The sequence below is a fragment of the Euprymna scolopes genome, chromosome 43, assembly GCF_053919585.1.
Source record: "Euprymna scolopes isolate OS-2025 chromosome 43, ASM5391958v1, whole genome shotgun sequence".
Classification (NCBI taxonomy): Eukaryota; Metazoa; Mollusca; class Cephalopoda; order Sepiida; family Sepiolidae; genus Euprymna; species Euprymna scolopes.
In genome coordinates this window covers 36,609,967-36,626,393 of record NC_136524.1, presented here as the reverse complement: position 1 = coordinate 36,626,393, position 16,427 = coordinate 36,609,967, and the positions used below count along the sequence as shown (strand labels likewise).

The 16,427-nt window shown below is 29.5% G+C and overlaps 1 protein-coding gene across 2 annotated transcripts in view; it reads right to left on the bottom strand.

The window, feature by feature from the left end:
* Positions 1-15,857, bottom strand: part of LOC145268292 (chromatin remodeling protein domino-like) — a 106,501-nt gene extending 90,644 nt beyond the window's left edge. Inside the window, exons 1-4 of one of the 2 annotated variants that reach the window (XM_080123698.1) lie at positions 14,900-15,280; positions 12,438-12,468; positions 1,881-2,009; positions 247-519 (exon numbers count right to left, since the gene is read on the bottom strand). In XM_080123698.1, the coding sequence (XP_079979824.1) occupies positions 247-496 (250 nt within the window). In that variant the 5' untranslated portion in view covers positions 497-519; positions 1,881-2,009; positions 12,438-12,468; positions 14,900-15,280. Of the gene's footprint in view, positions 1-246; positions 520-1,880; positions 2,010-12,437; positions 12,469-14,899 lie in introns of both variants that reach the window. The other variant, XM_080123699.1, reaches the window with a different exon arrangement.
* Between the last annotated feature and the right edge of the window lie 570 nt (positions 15,858-16,427).

Sequence of the window (16,427 nt, the reverse complement as noted above, 5' to 3'; positions counted from 1 at the left end):
ATATACTTTTATAATTTAATATATGCAAATGGTTCAGCAGGCCTGTTCAAGTAAAACCACAAGGAAAAATTTAAATGTTCATTTATAGCAACAGAAAAGTTAAAATTTTATTCTTTAATGTCAAAAAGAAATGTGTTCAATGAAACTATGAAGAAATTAGAAATTGTAATATATTTATTACATTAAAAAATGTCCTAACCTGACCCTGAATTAATCTGTTCTACATTTGATATGAACAAGACTTACCAGTAGCTTGTCTGTTTGGTGGTGCAACAGCGGCAGCAACAGCCGTGGTGGCAGTAGGCACGCTCTGAATTGGAGCGGCAATTACATAATGCTGTAATCCGCCCTGGTTAAATGTAGCTGCTTGGCTCGGCTGAGATGCCAATGCTGACTGAAAGTTGGTCACAGATACATTGGTTGGCGACACTGTTGTATCTATAGCCACAGCAGCAGATTTCTTCAAGACATCTCCAAGTTCATTGCCTCGCTGCATAGTAGCAAGCTGGAAGTTTTTCGCTGTAAACATGAATGAAATTAGCCTATATAATAATGAGTCGTTGATTTATAAATAATGAAAAAGTTTGTTCTAAATAGAAAGAATATCTTTAGAGATTATCATAAAAGAATTTTTATAAAATATAAAGTGTAGAGGGTTTAAAGAAAAATAATTCAAAGTTGAATAGCCTATACTTTTTTTTTTTTTTACATTACAGACATTGCTCCAACAAGGCAGATGATAGAGACTACCTAGATTGAAATGTTGATAAAGAACAGTAATTGGGACACAATTAACCCAGAGCAATACAAATAAAACAGAGGCAGCCATTGTAAAAAAAACTTCCAGCTTCTACCGATAGACCACACTCACATCTCACAGCTATAGAAAGGATCAACCAGATAAGATTAGTAGATGCCTCTTCATGAATATTGAGATCTCCCAATATCCTACAACGATCATTAGAGATGCCCAAAGGAGAAATCTAACAGTCAAAATTCTACAATCAACCTCTGCTGTACCCTACTCAGATGGAACAACAATGGACCAAAGGTACACAAATGACTCCATGTCCACCAAGATAGAATAATTAAGAGAGAACCTTGGGTTGCTGCGAATAACTATGCAAAGTGCAGCCTCTTGCAGTTTGTCCAGATATTGCCAACAACACGCTAGTCTGACATTCACATCGACCATACGATAGTTCTGAAGAGTGAAATTTATTTCTCCCTCATTTTACTTTGGTTTTCACTCAATAGTAAGATTAAGTACTAAAGAATGATAAAATGTCTAGTGTTGTGTTAGGACATAAAATGATCAGACAGAAGATGTATTTGATTGATTCATCAGTATACATCTTCTAATCTTTGGTGACTGATGTTGCGGAAGTTATCCAAAGTATAAGATTGGCTCAGTCATGTATAAAAAAATGTCTTCAGACGATATTAGAAAAGTATTTTAACAGAGATAGGTGACCCACCAAAAGCGGGTAGATATTTAATTGAACAGAGTTCGTAGCTAAAGACAGTTGGAGTTTGATAAATCAAAAGTGATAGAAAATTGTAGAGATACCAATATCTAACCCATTAACCCATCAAGAGAAAAAACACTTAAAGATTTATCAAAACTATAAGCAATAATCAAGATCTTGCCCAATAGTTTATCAATACAGAAATCTGATTTATTCATACTATATAATTGTCTATTTCTTATTTTTTGTTAATTTAATAGTTACACTTAAGAGAGAGAGAGAGAGAGAGAATATATATATATATATATATATATATATATAGAGAGAGAGAGAGAGAGAGAGAGAGAGAGAGAGAGAGAGAGAGAGAAAATAGTTATTACTTTATTACTTTAAGAATACAACAATCTTTACCTGAAATAAACTTGTTGCCCAAACAGAGCACTTGCTTTCAATTTCAAGTTGCCACTTATAACATCTGGCTCATTTTATGTGTAGCCTGTAACCGATTTGGGTTGACATTAAACATTATTCAGCTTTCTTCTGTAATAGAAGACATTAAAAACTTGACATGATTTATTTGCAAATCACAGATCTTCATCACATGCTTGAAAAAATTCCACCACTTTTCAGTCTTCGGTAATTGAAAAAGGAGCAAAGGAGGTTATGTTAACAAGCAGTGTTTTCCAAAATATACATGCTTAAAATTACAAGATGTACAGGATGTTTCAGACAAATTTGATTTTTTTTAATATATTCTTTCATGCTGAAGACCATAAACAACAGGAAGCACCAGGATATTGATTTGTGCCAGAAAATTTTAGTTATAGCTCAGCGGTCTTTGAATATCTTGGAAAGCTGTGAGGTGGAGAATTAAAATTGCAACAGACATGTAGAAGCAGTGGTTAGCAGAAAAGATCATAACAGGTGTTCTTATTGCACAATGGAATTCAGAGATGTTTTGGCAAGATCCAGATAAAGTAATACAGAACATGACAAGAGAGATAGCTGTGATGAGTGGCAACTATGAAAAAAGAAAAAAAGCGCTAAGAAGGATCTCCACTACTGTTCATGCAAGAGTAAACCCCAGCAAAGCCCAAGAGAATCATCTAACGAAACCTAAAAAACTCCTAATCAACAAAGATACTGGTTCTTATTAGGACCAGTTGCACAACCCGGCATTGCTAACCAACATTCTGCACAAAGTTTTACATGTCATAAAGACAAAGTTCCCTCAAATTGTTGGCCTTTTGGGTGTGTAATCAGTGAGGGTCACATTATGCTTATGTGTAGCAACAGGATTCAGCTTAGTGCCAAATGTTTGAGAATTTCCATGACTTCAGAGTGAGCATCTTCCCACTTCTCAATTCGCCTGATTGTGCACTTGAGAAAGGCACCAATTGTAAAATTTGAAACTCTAGGGATTAGTGGATTTCTAAGGTCTTTTTTTTTTTTAAAGACACTAAGAACAGCAGTGAATGCTCAAGGTGGTTTCTTTAAATAAGCTATATTCAGCAAAAATACAAATGCATTTTGAACTTTGAGTTACTCTTTAGCAAAAAGTGTGAAATTTGTCTCAAACACTACTCTGCAGAGAGGCCAACAAAATAGATTAGATGAGAGAGGTTCTGATTACAAAGCAAGAATTAAACAATATTTTGGCTTGTTTATCCAAACGTAAACAAATGAACCAAATTCACTGAATGATAATTTACATTTTCTTTTTTTATTATTTAAATTGAGTTTGCAATAGCTAGACATGTCCCAGTAGTATTGTTTTACAGGTGTGTGCATATATATAATATTTGTAACTTGGATAGCTATTTCTTTTTATTTAAAAAAATATATATACTCCTTGATAGTAGTCATTCTTTTTATCTATCACCCTCTCCCCTTCTAATTATTTACACCATTTCTTGCTCTCACTATTTTGATTTAAGATATTTGCCTTTTGTGATGCTATCCAATATTGCTGAATGGCAACTCAACATTAGTACTTGTTATAAAGTTTGGTTTGTGCGGGTCCTTATGAAAACCTTTTGGAGTTTCCAAATATTTTATGTACAGTAATATCAAAACATATGCATTCATAAATTAATACTATGTTAACCATCAAATAAATATATAAATGAAGTTCATTCATTTATATATTTATTTGAAAATGGATGACATAACTGTCACTCATATGCTTTTGTGATATCCTTTTGTATGCATGATGAAAAGATACAGAGTTTAATAGTACACCAGACCCTGAGGTTATCAGCATTTTAGTGATGTCACTTATTATCGCAACATACAGACATGATCCAGTTTTAGTTGTAAATTATATCCTCCCTTTTTCTGATGAATCACCTTTTGTGACATTATCTACAGCGTCTAACTACTCTCCATCTGTTTTATTGTCATTCAGTGTGCAAGGGGACAAACAAACAGAATACAGAATTTGAATACTAATAGATATATAACCTGGGACAAAAAAATGTTCAAATCATATATTTACCGATTCTAATTTTAAAAATGGGGGAGTGTTGCAATATTTTTTACTAAATATTATTCAAAACATTTTTTCAATATATAATTTAAATACAAGTTTCTAGGTTATGTATATCTAAATATATTGAAGATTTAAATTATTTTCAAATCATATTGCATACAAAGAGCACACAATCTCTACTATTATATAAAAGTCACTTGGGTGTGTGTGTGTGTGTGTGAGTTTCTTCAAACAGCTAAACCTGTCTTTTGCAAATTTCACACAAAACTAATTTATATGTCTGGCAGTGTTCTTAGATGTTTTGTACAGAAATTCATCCGATAAGAATTGGAAAAAATCCAATCTTAAAAATAGTTTCTTTCTTAAAGATAAAAAAAAAAAAAAAAATTTTCCAAGGGAATTTTTATATGTAACATAGGCAAGGGAGATAAAATCTTAGCACATCATTTCTTAAAAAAAACAAAAAAAAAAAACAGAATTATTGACATTTGGAAATATAGCTCATTGATGAGTTCAAGTTACGATAAAAGAGTTACCATTTAAAATTGCCACAAATCATCTATTCGTTTGCATATTTAATTAAAAATTAATCAGAAATGACTTTCCAGAGCATTCATCAGCAAGCCAAATATCAGCTGACATAATATTGTAAACAAACAGATGGAATTTGATGAACGACATTATCATTTTTATATCCTTTTTTTTTTTTTTTTTTTTCCGAATTAGTCCATCGGGCCAATCATTCCTCGTAATATATAATATTCAATAGAGAATTGATTCTATAATACATATGCAATCATGAATTAAAATATCATGTTTAAGCATATTGTGTGATCGGGCAATGCCAGGCATCCAGCCAGCCATTTCCAGATATGTTTTTTAGTTATACAAAATAAATTATTTTCATAACTTGCAAAATCTGCAGAAATACTTCATGAAAATCCCAGATTGCGTAACATGATAAACAGTGATGTGTATATAATTTCATATTTTACAAAGGTATTTAACATATTTACACTTGAAGTTTTAATTTTGAAAAACGTTTTTTCTTGGATATTGTTTCTTTTTCCTGAGTATTATTGAGATTGTACTTCATCAGAATACGATTTGAGAACAATGTCAAAAATAATGTAATTTTGTATAACTAAAAATAATCATATGAAAAGATCTTGGATACTTGTTAGTAATGATTTGAATAAAAATACACTAACCTCAGTTCTTTAATAAATGTGTACAAAATCCAACATACATTAAAAGACTTGAAGAACTTTGTAATTTTGTTTATTCAAATTAACAGTATCACATTTGTTCCAAAACAGTTTCAATTCAAACTAAAATCTCAAATAACATTCTTTGTTAACGTTGCATTTCAATTCAAAGTACTTCAATCACAAAAGCTAAAAATACTTAGAATTTTATTTGATATTCAGCTAAAAATAACTTGAAAAATTTAGATTTTATAAAACTAAAAAACTTTGAATTAATTTTTCCAAAGTAATCAGAAATAAATAAGCTATTTTAGTGAAATGTTACTTTATTAAATTTCAATATTATTAATATTATCAGACAACTTCACGTGTGTATTCCTCGCATAAACATAACTTTGATAAATAAACATTACATTTTGTAAAAATATTTATTGAAATCTTAAATACAACAGCATAAAATAAAACTTTACATCCTATCTACACACTTCGGTTTTCTCATAAATAAACAAGTTTAGCTATTTAAATCATTTGTTAATAGTTGTTTAAAAAAAGAAAAATGAACTGCTTTGCAAGTACAGGAAATTTGAAAAGCATTTAAGCTGTTGAATAGAAAGTCATTTAAACTGACTTCAAAATTCTTGTCAAATCTTCATTCAATTAAGATTGACAAGATCTCTTCAGAAAAATTAATTTGTATGGTATTACTGGACTGATTATCACATCAGCTGATATTTCGGCTTGATGATGAATGCTCTAGAAAAGTCATTTCTGATTCGTTTTTAGTTTAAAATATGCAAACAAAAGAAATGATTTGCAGCAATTTTAAATAGTACCTCTTCTTTTATCGTAACTTTAGTTTAAAAAAAGTCTAGATTGTTCTTGATGGCCATACATCCAAACATAACACTAACGCGGTTGTTGCCCAGGGGTCGAAACTTGAACATTTATTATTCTTCATCTACATAAGCAACCTTCTCAATAAAATCATGTTCAAGATGGGTATATTTGCTAATAACACCATGGTCTATTCTCAACATATTTTCAAATCAAACTCATACTTAAGGTAATAGCTGAATCCTTAGAAATGAGAGCCAGTCTGTAATAGAATCTGGACAAAAATTGCTACTCACATCCATTGCTACCAAGACAAAGCATCTTTCATTTAACAATTATAAGAAACTTTTCCAACCAGTTTGAGAAAAAGTGCCTATCTTGAGATTCCAACATTGAAAATCCTTGGACTACCATTGTCAGGTAGTTACCCCAAGTTGGAATAAATAAATATTGCAAAATTTGCTGAAAGATTGAGATAGAAAATTTCTTATATCTGCCAGTATTCTATATTTCTATAAAGCCGCCATTTAACCATGCATGGACTATTGTTGTCATATCTGAGCTGGTGCACCAACCACAAAATTGTTTTGGATAGAGTGCGGGGAAAAAATCTGACCCAAAAGGTACACTGCCTACCAAACCTCCAGCCCAATGTGACATCTTTGTGCTCGTTTTACAAGTACTTTCACAGAATGTACTCAGTGAACTTTCTGCAGTGGTATTTCCTTAACATAATTACACCCAATCAACTAGCAGTCTACTCTAATAGTACCTTTCCTCGAGTACTTGCCTTTGGAATTCCTTCCCTGCTTCCAACTGTACCATCATGCAGAGAGTTAAATGTAATGAAGGAAACATCTTACTGCACAACTCTGCACTTAAGATAAGTCTTAAATCTGACCACTAAGCAGGGTAAGTACTTATTTTTTAATGGTAATATGCCTTGTTTGGTTGAGCAAAAGTTAAGTTTTATTATAATTTAGTTGCATAACCAGATCTAATACAAGCTGGATATATGGATCAATAAGTATGAATATATATCTATAATTCAATGGTAATATGACTAAATAGGGTTTGCGGATGATATATAAGAAAAATAAAGCATTAAAAATGTTTAATATCTTAAACAAGTCAAATGGAACGAATCGACAGGACTAAGGTGAATCTATTCGTATCTTTATGAATTTATGTGGAGAGAGCGAGTGGTGGCAAAAATAAATTTGGAGAAATCCTTTGTTGCATCATTTTTGCATTTCATGGCAATTTAAACTTTTTTTTTTTTTTTTTTACTTAGAATAATTTTTTCCTCTGCATCTTAGAATGACAATTTAAGCAACTTTTTAACAACCTTTATTAAGTTTAGTTTCAATTTAAAATGAAAAATAATTTATGTAAAATAAATGCACAAAATGCAAAGGATTTCACCGAATTTATTTGTGCCACTTGCTCTCTCCACATAAATTCATAAAGATACGAACAGATCCACCTTAGTCCTGTCAATTCGTTCCATTTGACTCAATTTTGGTTTTTTGATCGCAAAAATTGCAACGAATTGCAACAACTGGAGGTCATGTTGCTTTTTTATTCATCGAATGTTTACACATTTTAACCGTGCAATTCTCGAGTTTCAATGGGTTAAATAAACTTTTTACACGCAAGGACTCCATATGTGATAATGTTTAAGATTATCAATATTTATAATGCCTTATTTTCCTCACATCACCCAAAAACCCTATATAGTGACATTACCGATTACTCCATACAGGGACGTCCGTTTCATTCTTTGCAGTGAATTGTTAGACACTCACTTTAAGCTCTACTCACATATTGAGCATTGTTAAAGCAAATATTAAAACTCTATAGGTAATGTATTACATCTAATATCAGTGTATACATAAAATATGTGAAATAGTACTGTGTATGTGCACATTAATCTTGCACCATATCATTATGAATTATTTTTTTTAGGATAGGCTTTTTTTTTTTTTTTTTTTTAAATGGGAGATAACATTTTAGATAGTTTCTCCGATTGCAGTCGTTCAATATAGACAATGGTTTTAAGATACGCTGTCGTTAAGCAAAGCCGGCAACGACAGCAGCGGCAACCAAAAAAGGTTTCACACAATACACAAAATGTTATAACTAAGGCTACGCACAACAGAGTATTACAATTGTAATATATATCATTTAAAATAATATAATAGATTTAGTTCTAGCGAAAGTAAAAATAGCGCCGGAACTGTATTTATGAATAACTGCAGCTACTTGACGTTGGCTGGGAATCATTGTTTTTATTTAGCAAATTTTTTTGATAAGAATTTAAAAAGCTGAATTTGAATTGTTACAACATCGTTCGGTTAATGAATTATTCATTGAACTAATCGTTATAAACCCCTAACTAATTCTTAGGGTAATGTTTTCGTTTTTATAAAATTATAGCTTACGAAATTTTGAAGTCACTTTAAATGACTTTCATTTCGACAGCTTTTGATTTCCTTTCAAATTTCTAGATTACATAATTATAGCTACATTTTTTGTTAAATAGTACTTAAATGTTTTATTTCATTCTATGTGCATATTTTTTTATTAAATTCATTCTTTATAATCCAATACGTAACTATCGGAGTTACGAATAAGAATAAAGATAAGATTTAAGCAAGGGAGAGAGAAAAGAGGGAGAAAATAAGGAGTGTTTTTTTCATGTCCCCTTACACTGTAAATATACATAAAACTGAGTCATGTCTTTATTGGTCGTAGTTGTCTAGCAGCAGTGGCGGGGAACCTTGCTTTTTTTTTTTTTAACCAGCGAGTGGAGTGGCAGTTAAATTATTTTCTACTTTACACCATTCGTATATAAGATCTACATTCGTAATGTAATGATATCGCGTGTCAATGCGTCCATATTTTACTGTGATCACAAAAATCTTTAATTCATTTATTGAAATAAAAAAAATGCAGTAATGTAATATTTTAAAATCATTTTAAAAACTATTTAATTACGAAATTAAATCGGCCAGAGTGCATTTTGGTATCTTCGTAAACAAGTCAAACAATTTATATAATAAAGTAAATTACTTTGTGACTCTTCAAAATTAACGAAAGGTTAAAAATTAACTTAACGGTTAAAAAAATAGCTTCCAAAATTTTTATAACGTGCAAATTGGTTCTTAATAATTAAAAAACAATATAAAAAGTTAGTTATAATTTTATAAAAGAATTAGTTTAATAATTTCATGGTCAAATGATATACTGTAAAGTAAATTTAAATTCTTCAAAAAAAAAAAAAAAAAAAAAAAAAAAAAAGCCATAGAAAATGAAAGTAAAGGTACTTCCGGCCAACGCCAGATAACGTGAACACTGAACAAGAACAATATCAACTGATTAGAAATATTGGACATTTTTGTTGCTTAAGCAAATTTTAAAGCTTTTTATTAATATTATAAAATATCTGCGATACTGTTTTTGTTTAGTTTAAAAGATAAACGGATTGTCTTAAAAACATTCGATAATTTAAAGGTTCCGGAATCATTTTCGAATATCTAAGGCCCCGACCATTTTCCTCATTCTAGAATAGCAGTTGTATCTAATCGTCGTTTCATTTTTGTTGCGCTTTATTTTAAATGAGTACTTTCTAAATTCTTTTGAAATTTAGAAGGATCACACAGTTATTCCTTTTTAACCATTACATAAAAAAAAAAGATTAAAATGTCTGACTTGCTTTCAAATAAACCAAAGTGCATTCGGCCGGGTAGATTTTTATTTTATAATCAAATTTTTTATGGATTCTTTTCATTCATTTAGTATAGTTAACAGCCGAGAAATCGAAAACAAAAACTAATAAGTTCAACCAACCGCAAGAAAAGTAAATTTTTGATCAACCTGTACAATTGATTTTAAAGTTCAGAAACTATCTTAAAGTTATTTAAATTTAAGATTTCGTCGATGACTAATGTTTGTTGGTGTTTCATTACTAAAATAATTACTGTACTTTCGCATTTGCCTGTAAAAATTTAAACATGGTGTGTGTGGAGGGGATTAATAACTTTTTATCGTAGCTAGGGAGTATTTCTAAACAAAATCGACCGCAATTCATGTATTCATGTTCGACTATTTGAAAGTGGTAATAACATTTCCTTTTTAGATCAAATACAACGTTAGGGATGATTTTTCAAAAAACCCGCTTTACTACCATAAACTCACTCCGGTCTACGAAAAATACCTGACTAGGCTAATTATCGGCAATTAGCAATAAATCCCTTCTCAGGAGGTAAAAACTGGGAGATTGGATCTCCTATAATTGTTTAGAATAATACCTAAAAGAAATCTCTAAATCTGTTTTCATATTTTAAAATTAATTTCTTGCGTTTGGTATAAATTATGTTTACTTTTGAATTTTCCGCTGCAAGAACGCCGGACTTCTAAAACGTTAATTTTAATATACACTCTTTTTTTTTTTTTTTTTAATAAAAAAAAAAACTAAATAAAATAAATGCAATTTTATTAATATAGATCTAATGGTGATCGTGTAAAATTTAAAAAAAAAAATTACTGGCTTGAATTAAAATTTATACGACAAAATATTTAAACAAAAGAAACAATGTTTCGAGCGCGCCACACCACTATTGTACCTATTTACTATGCCTCCCCACGGGACAGAGTTAGACACCAGGGTCGTTTTTTAACGTGGAGAAAAGGTACAAAAATAAAAATTGTCTCAGTCGTGAAGGATTTCTCCACCGAAAGAGAAGAAATAGAAGTGCAGCATCTGAGGAACAGATACTACACTTTGATCTTGTCCCGAAGGCCAAGCCAATATTGTATCATTGAATCAGTTGGTCTTTTAGAAAAAGATTTAATCGAAGCTGAAATGAAAAACGAAACTTTAACGATTTCGACTTATTTGTTATTTTATGTATTTTTGCAAAATTGTTTTAGTATATATTAATTAAAACAAACGCAAATTAACGAATTTGGAATTAATAACTCGAATAAGAACTTGATTGAAAGAGAAAAATGTTTAATTGAATTCTATTAATCGTTTTAATTTCAAAAAGCTTTGGTCATGAGGGAAACTTAGAAATAGAAAAAGATCCCAACACCCATTAAGTCGATAGTAAGACGATCTTTGTTTTAATTTCATTTAAAAACAAAGAAATGGGATTCAAGCATCATTTTCGGGAAAATGTTCTTCGCTTATTTTTTTTTTTAATTTTTATGCAATGAGTCGCCATATTTTATTAAAGTTATTTATTAAAACTAGGTGCAACAATCGATTAAAAATAAATCTAATTCGTATTTTTAATCTAAAATAAAATTGTGACCTTATGTTTTTCTCATTTCTACGTAACTTACATTTTTTTTTTTTATATTTACTAATCAAAGTTGAAGCACGCGCAGATACACGAGATCTTGTCTGATAGTTTTATTAATAGAAGATAATGCGATGTAGACAATGTAAAAGAGCGGACCTTTATGAATTTCTTATAAGATTTCTGATTAAATATTTCATTTTTATTTTTATTAGGAAAACTGCAATGCAACAAGTTACTACTAATCAATAACAAATACAAAACTTGGTCATTGTATAATTCACGTATTTTTATACTATAATTAAACGGATTAATAGTTTTAAAATCCTATATAAGAAACCCCCCCCCCCCAAAAAAAAAACACTCTAGCGTGTATATTTTATAAATTGAAGAGAAAAATCTTTAAGGAATTTGAATCCAAATATTTCATCCATTTTATTGCAAAACGTATGTTCTTTTTTTTTTGGGGGGGGGGTGTATACATAATTTAATGGATGACTATATTATATTTAAAAAAATATCTTTCTTGCAAAGAATTTGGAGAAAAAAAAAACGCCAGGAGGCCAATGAGTAAAAAACAAAAATGAAAGAGGCACCCCTGCTGGTCTGGTTGGGTTAATATTAATTTATTAATATAAAACTCAGTTTCTTTGTTAAAAATGTTACTCAACTAAAAGATTTTTTTCTTAAATATATTATTAGGAGCGAAAGAAAAAAAAAAAAAAAAAAAAAAAAAAAAAGGCTTTCTTTAAAATCAGCACCCGTGTTTACAAAGGCTTTCACAAGATTTTCTGCGATCCTGAACTTTTATAATAAAAATCTTTATGAAACGACATTTTACATTTAAGCAAACATTATAAAGAAAAAAAACGTGGGAGGAAATGTAAGATTTATTTTTTCGTCTAGCTGAAACAGAAAGCCTTTTTTTTTTTTTTTTTCAAAACAAGGATGTTGATCTTAAAAAAAAAAAAATGAAAAGCAAGAAAAAAACGAAACAAACAAAATAAAGACATCAAAATTGAACATTTAAAAATCAAAATTGCTCCACATGCAAAAAAGATAAAATATTTTTTTTTTAATTTTTTTAGCGAGTTTCGTCAAGTTAATTTAATAAAATGAAACTTACGAGTAGCACCAATAAAAATATATTTTGCAAACTATAAAGAAAAATAAGGTTTGGACAAATCTAGGTAAATATTTTAATGCACCAAAACGTACATCCAACGAAAAGTTCGAAGAAAAATGAAATTTTCTTAGAGTAATCGTTAAAAACAATAAGCATATTAAGGATTATTTTACGTATCTATATAAAGTTAAGTATGGCTATATTTGTATTCACTCCTAAGCTACTTATTCAATCATTATGAATTTTGGAACAGTCTCTAAGCGTAAGGGTGAACTGAATCGTGTAGTTTATTTTTAGTTTAATTTAGTGTAGAGGAGAGGGGTAAAAACGCAATAGAGAACTTCGTGAAAATTCAGATAGCTCCGATTTTTATTAAATTTCAATGTTACCGTGACATCGGCATGAGATGTTGCCGACGATTCTGTAACAAGCAATTATCGAAATTCTAAATATATGTGACCCTCCCTCATATCGGCGATTTTTTGTTTTTATATAGCATTTAACATTACTTTTTTTAACCGAATAAGCACTTAAAAAAAAAAAAAAAAAAAAAAAAAAACTACTTATATATTTTTGGTACTGCGACTGCGCTGAAATAATATTTCGAAAGCCATTTTTAACATGGGAGGTTTTGTAATTATTCTGTGCTTCCACTTAAAAAATTAAAAAAAAAAAAAGGTATCGTGAAAGTCGAATTTAACATGATAAAAACAGCGCGGAACCAAAAAATACATAAGCACAAAAAAAAAAAAAAAAAAAAAAAAAAAAAAAAAAAAAACGTTTATGCAGGTAGAAGAGTAACTTAATTTTGCCTTTGATAACTTTTCTTTTTATCTTATTGTCTATTATAAATAAATAAAAAGAAGAAAGCGACATTTCAAATTTAAGTTTCTTTGGGGAATTTTAAAGGGTTAAAACAGTTTTGATTAGAGAAAAGTAAACATTTAACATACCTCCCCTTTTTGTAAAAAATCTCATAACTTAAAACTACTTCAAAAGACGAAGACGGTGTTTCTGTTTCATTCCACCACAATTCACGATGTAGGAACAAAGTGATAGTATTCAGGAAGAATTTTATTTTACTTAATTTTCTTTTAATTAATATTAAAACGAAAAAAAAAAGAAAGAAATTATTGGTTAAGACAAAAATAAGTTTTAATTAACCTTAGCTCTAACCCTAACTCAAAGACGATAGATCTAAATATAAAAGTTGGTACTATGCAACAGAACACGAACGTTTTAAAATTATTAATTTAGATTTTAATTTTTAAATGTGATTTTAAAAAAGAAATTGATTCATTATATAGAATTTGATGCGTTGTGCGAGAAGAGGAATTTAGGACGTTCAAAGCGAACACAAACCAAATTGTTTTCACATCACAATAGTAAAAAAAAAAAAAAAAAAAAAAGTACACACAAAGGAGGAAGCTTTATATAAAATATAAATTTCTAATTCAAATATTAATATTTTATATACATATGATTATTCCTAAAAATATTCAGAAAATATGTGTTGTGCATTAAAACAATGAAGTCAAGGAGGGGAAATATCAAGACAGAAAACTAGAAAATAGTAATAGATCGCGAGCGAGAAGAGCGGCCGCCATTTTGAAAATTGCGTGTGTGCACGTGTAGTGGGGGGAAGAGAAAAAAAGAATATTTGAGATGGTTTCCGTCTCTCGTTTTTTTCTTTTTTTTTAATTGTACAATTATATAGCTTCCTTGGTTTGTGCAATGATTTTTAATGTATAATATAACAGGAATAAAAAAAAAATTAAAAAAACTATAAATCGTAGAAATTTGTACAACGATTAAAGGAGTGGATTAGTGTTTTTCCCCCATAAAATGGAGCAAGAAGCTTTGCGATACTAGTCACCGCCATATTGCATCGCTTAACATTAAAACGAAATAGAAAAATTTAATGTAAATTAACAGAAATCAAATAGGGTGATTTTTATTTATTTATTTTTTTTTTTTTTACATTGTAGCGACAATAGAATAAATGCAATAAAAGATAATATAATTTGGATTTAGTTTAATTTGTACCGTTGAAATTGTTCCTTTCTCATTTTTTAGTTTAATGAAAAGATAAATTTAAGATTGTGAATAAGATTTGAATTCTAAAATCGAAAGAAAGAAACAAACCGACGTATATAATGCAGAAATATATTTAAGGTACATAAAATAAAACAAAAAATAATTTTCAGTTTAGTTCTCCCTTTGTTTTTTTTTTGTAAAAAGTATTCATAAAACGATACATAAACGAAACAAAGCGATGAAAATATATACTTTAGCAAAAAGAAAAAAAATCAAGTTAAATTAATTTTTTTTTCACAAATACTCAATTTCATTCAAAACAAATCAAAATAAAATTCAGAGATAAATTCATTTTTCAATGAAATAAATATTTCACACACACACACATATATATATATATAAATAAATAAAAAAATAAGAGGCACCTGTTAGAGATCTCCCAGCTTGTCCCATCTCCATGGCTTGTTCGTCTTTTCTTCTTCCTCCTTTGAATTTGTCCAGATTTTTTTAAGGGGGGGGAAAAAGTCTTTTCACTCCTGGTTTCTTTAAAATCTCAAAAATAACTATACATGTGATCGATATATATGCAAACGTATATGCGCGTGCATATATGTATACGTATGTATTTGTATGTGGAGACTAAGTATGTGTGTATGCGGAGGCAGTTATGAGTTATATGAAGACTCGAGGCTCCAACACATGTACGCGCGTATAAGGAGGAAACGTTAATATAGTTGAGCACAATTACTTAAAAAAAAAAAAAAAAAGTACACCACATGGCACAAAGAGACGGAAAAATACAGCCTATATTTGTTGTGCCTCTAAACGATAAGTCTCTTTAAAAATAGCTTAATATAAAAAAAAAAAGTTTTATGGACGATTAAAAAATAAACGTAAAAAAATTACTCAAGCCAACTCAAGCCAATCATTATTACTCAATGCGATAGAATAAAATGTCCGCAAAAAAAAAAAAAAACCCGGTTAATGTATGTAATATAGTACGCAATGCTAATACGAACAAATATGACAATAACCTTAATTAAGATTTTTATAACTATTATCTATTTGTATAAGTTCAAGTGTATATCCTTTTAACGGTATATAACCATTAAAAAGAAATGCGAAGCAGTTTTCGTAAGTATGTGTGCGTCAAGACCGGAGTATACAGATTTGTGTTCGTATACATATATATATAATCAATAATAATCGTACATACATAGATGAATTTACGTTTCTGTTCGTAAAAGCATATATATATATATATATACTGCTTTGTATGTGTATGTATGAATATATGGTAGAAAGAAATCCCGACTACACACTGACACGCTAAGACGTTTTTCTCCTTTGCTCTCGGTTGGGTTAATGCGCCTGCGCGCATATATTTCTGAGCTCCTCCTGCTGCTGCTGCTGCTGCTGCTAGTACAACGGAATCACGGATTAGATATTCACTATATTCGTGTTTTGTACTTTCATTAAAAATATAACATTTTTTATATACTCAAGTATTTTTTTGTATTTTCACCGTGCTACATATTATTTAAATTATATTTATTTGTCTTATTTTAAAAAATATTTCCTGAATTTGCTGCGGGAATATGTATTTCTGAGTTTCTAGTGCAACAGAATCACAGATTAGATATTCTGTATGTTCGTTTATTGTACTTTAATTTTGAAAAAAAAAAAAAATTATATATATATATATATATATATATACACACTCAATTTTTTTTTTGTATATTTTCAACTTGTTATATATTATTCTAATTATTTTTTTTTATATATATATTTTTTTAATTTCCGGAATTTGCTGCGAGCATATATTCCTAATCTGCTGTACTGAATAGGAGTTCAGGGTTACCAGATTAGCCTTTTTAGGGCCAAATTTCCCGAATTTGGCCTTTTTAAAACAGTTTAGCCTGTATTTGGCCTTTTTAAGAATTTGGCTTCTTT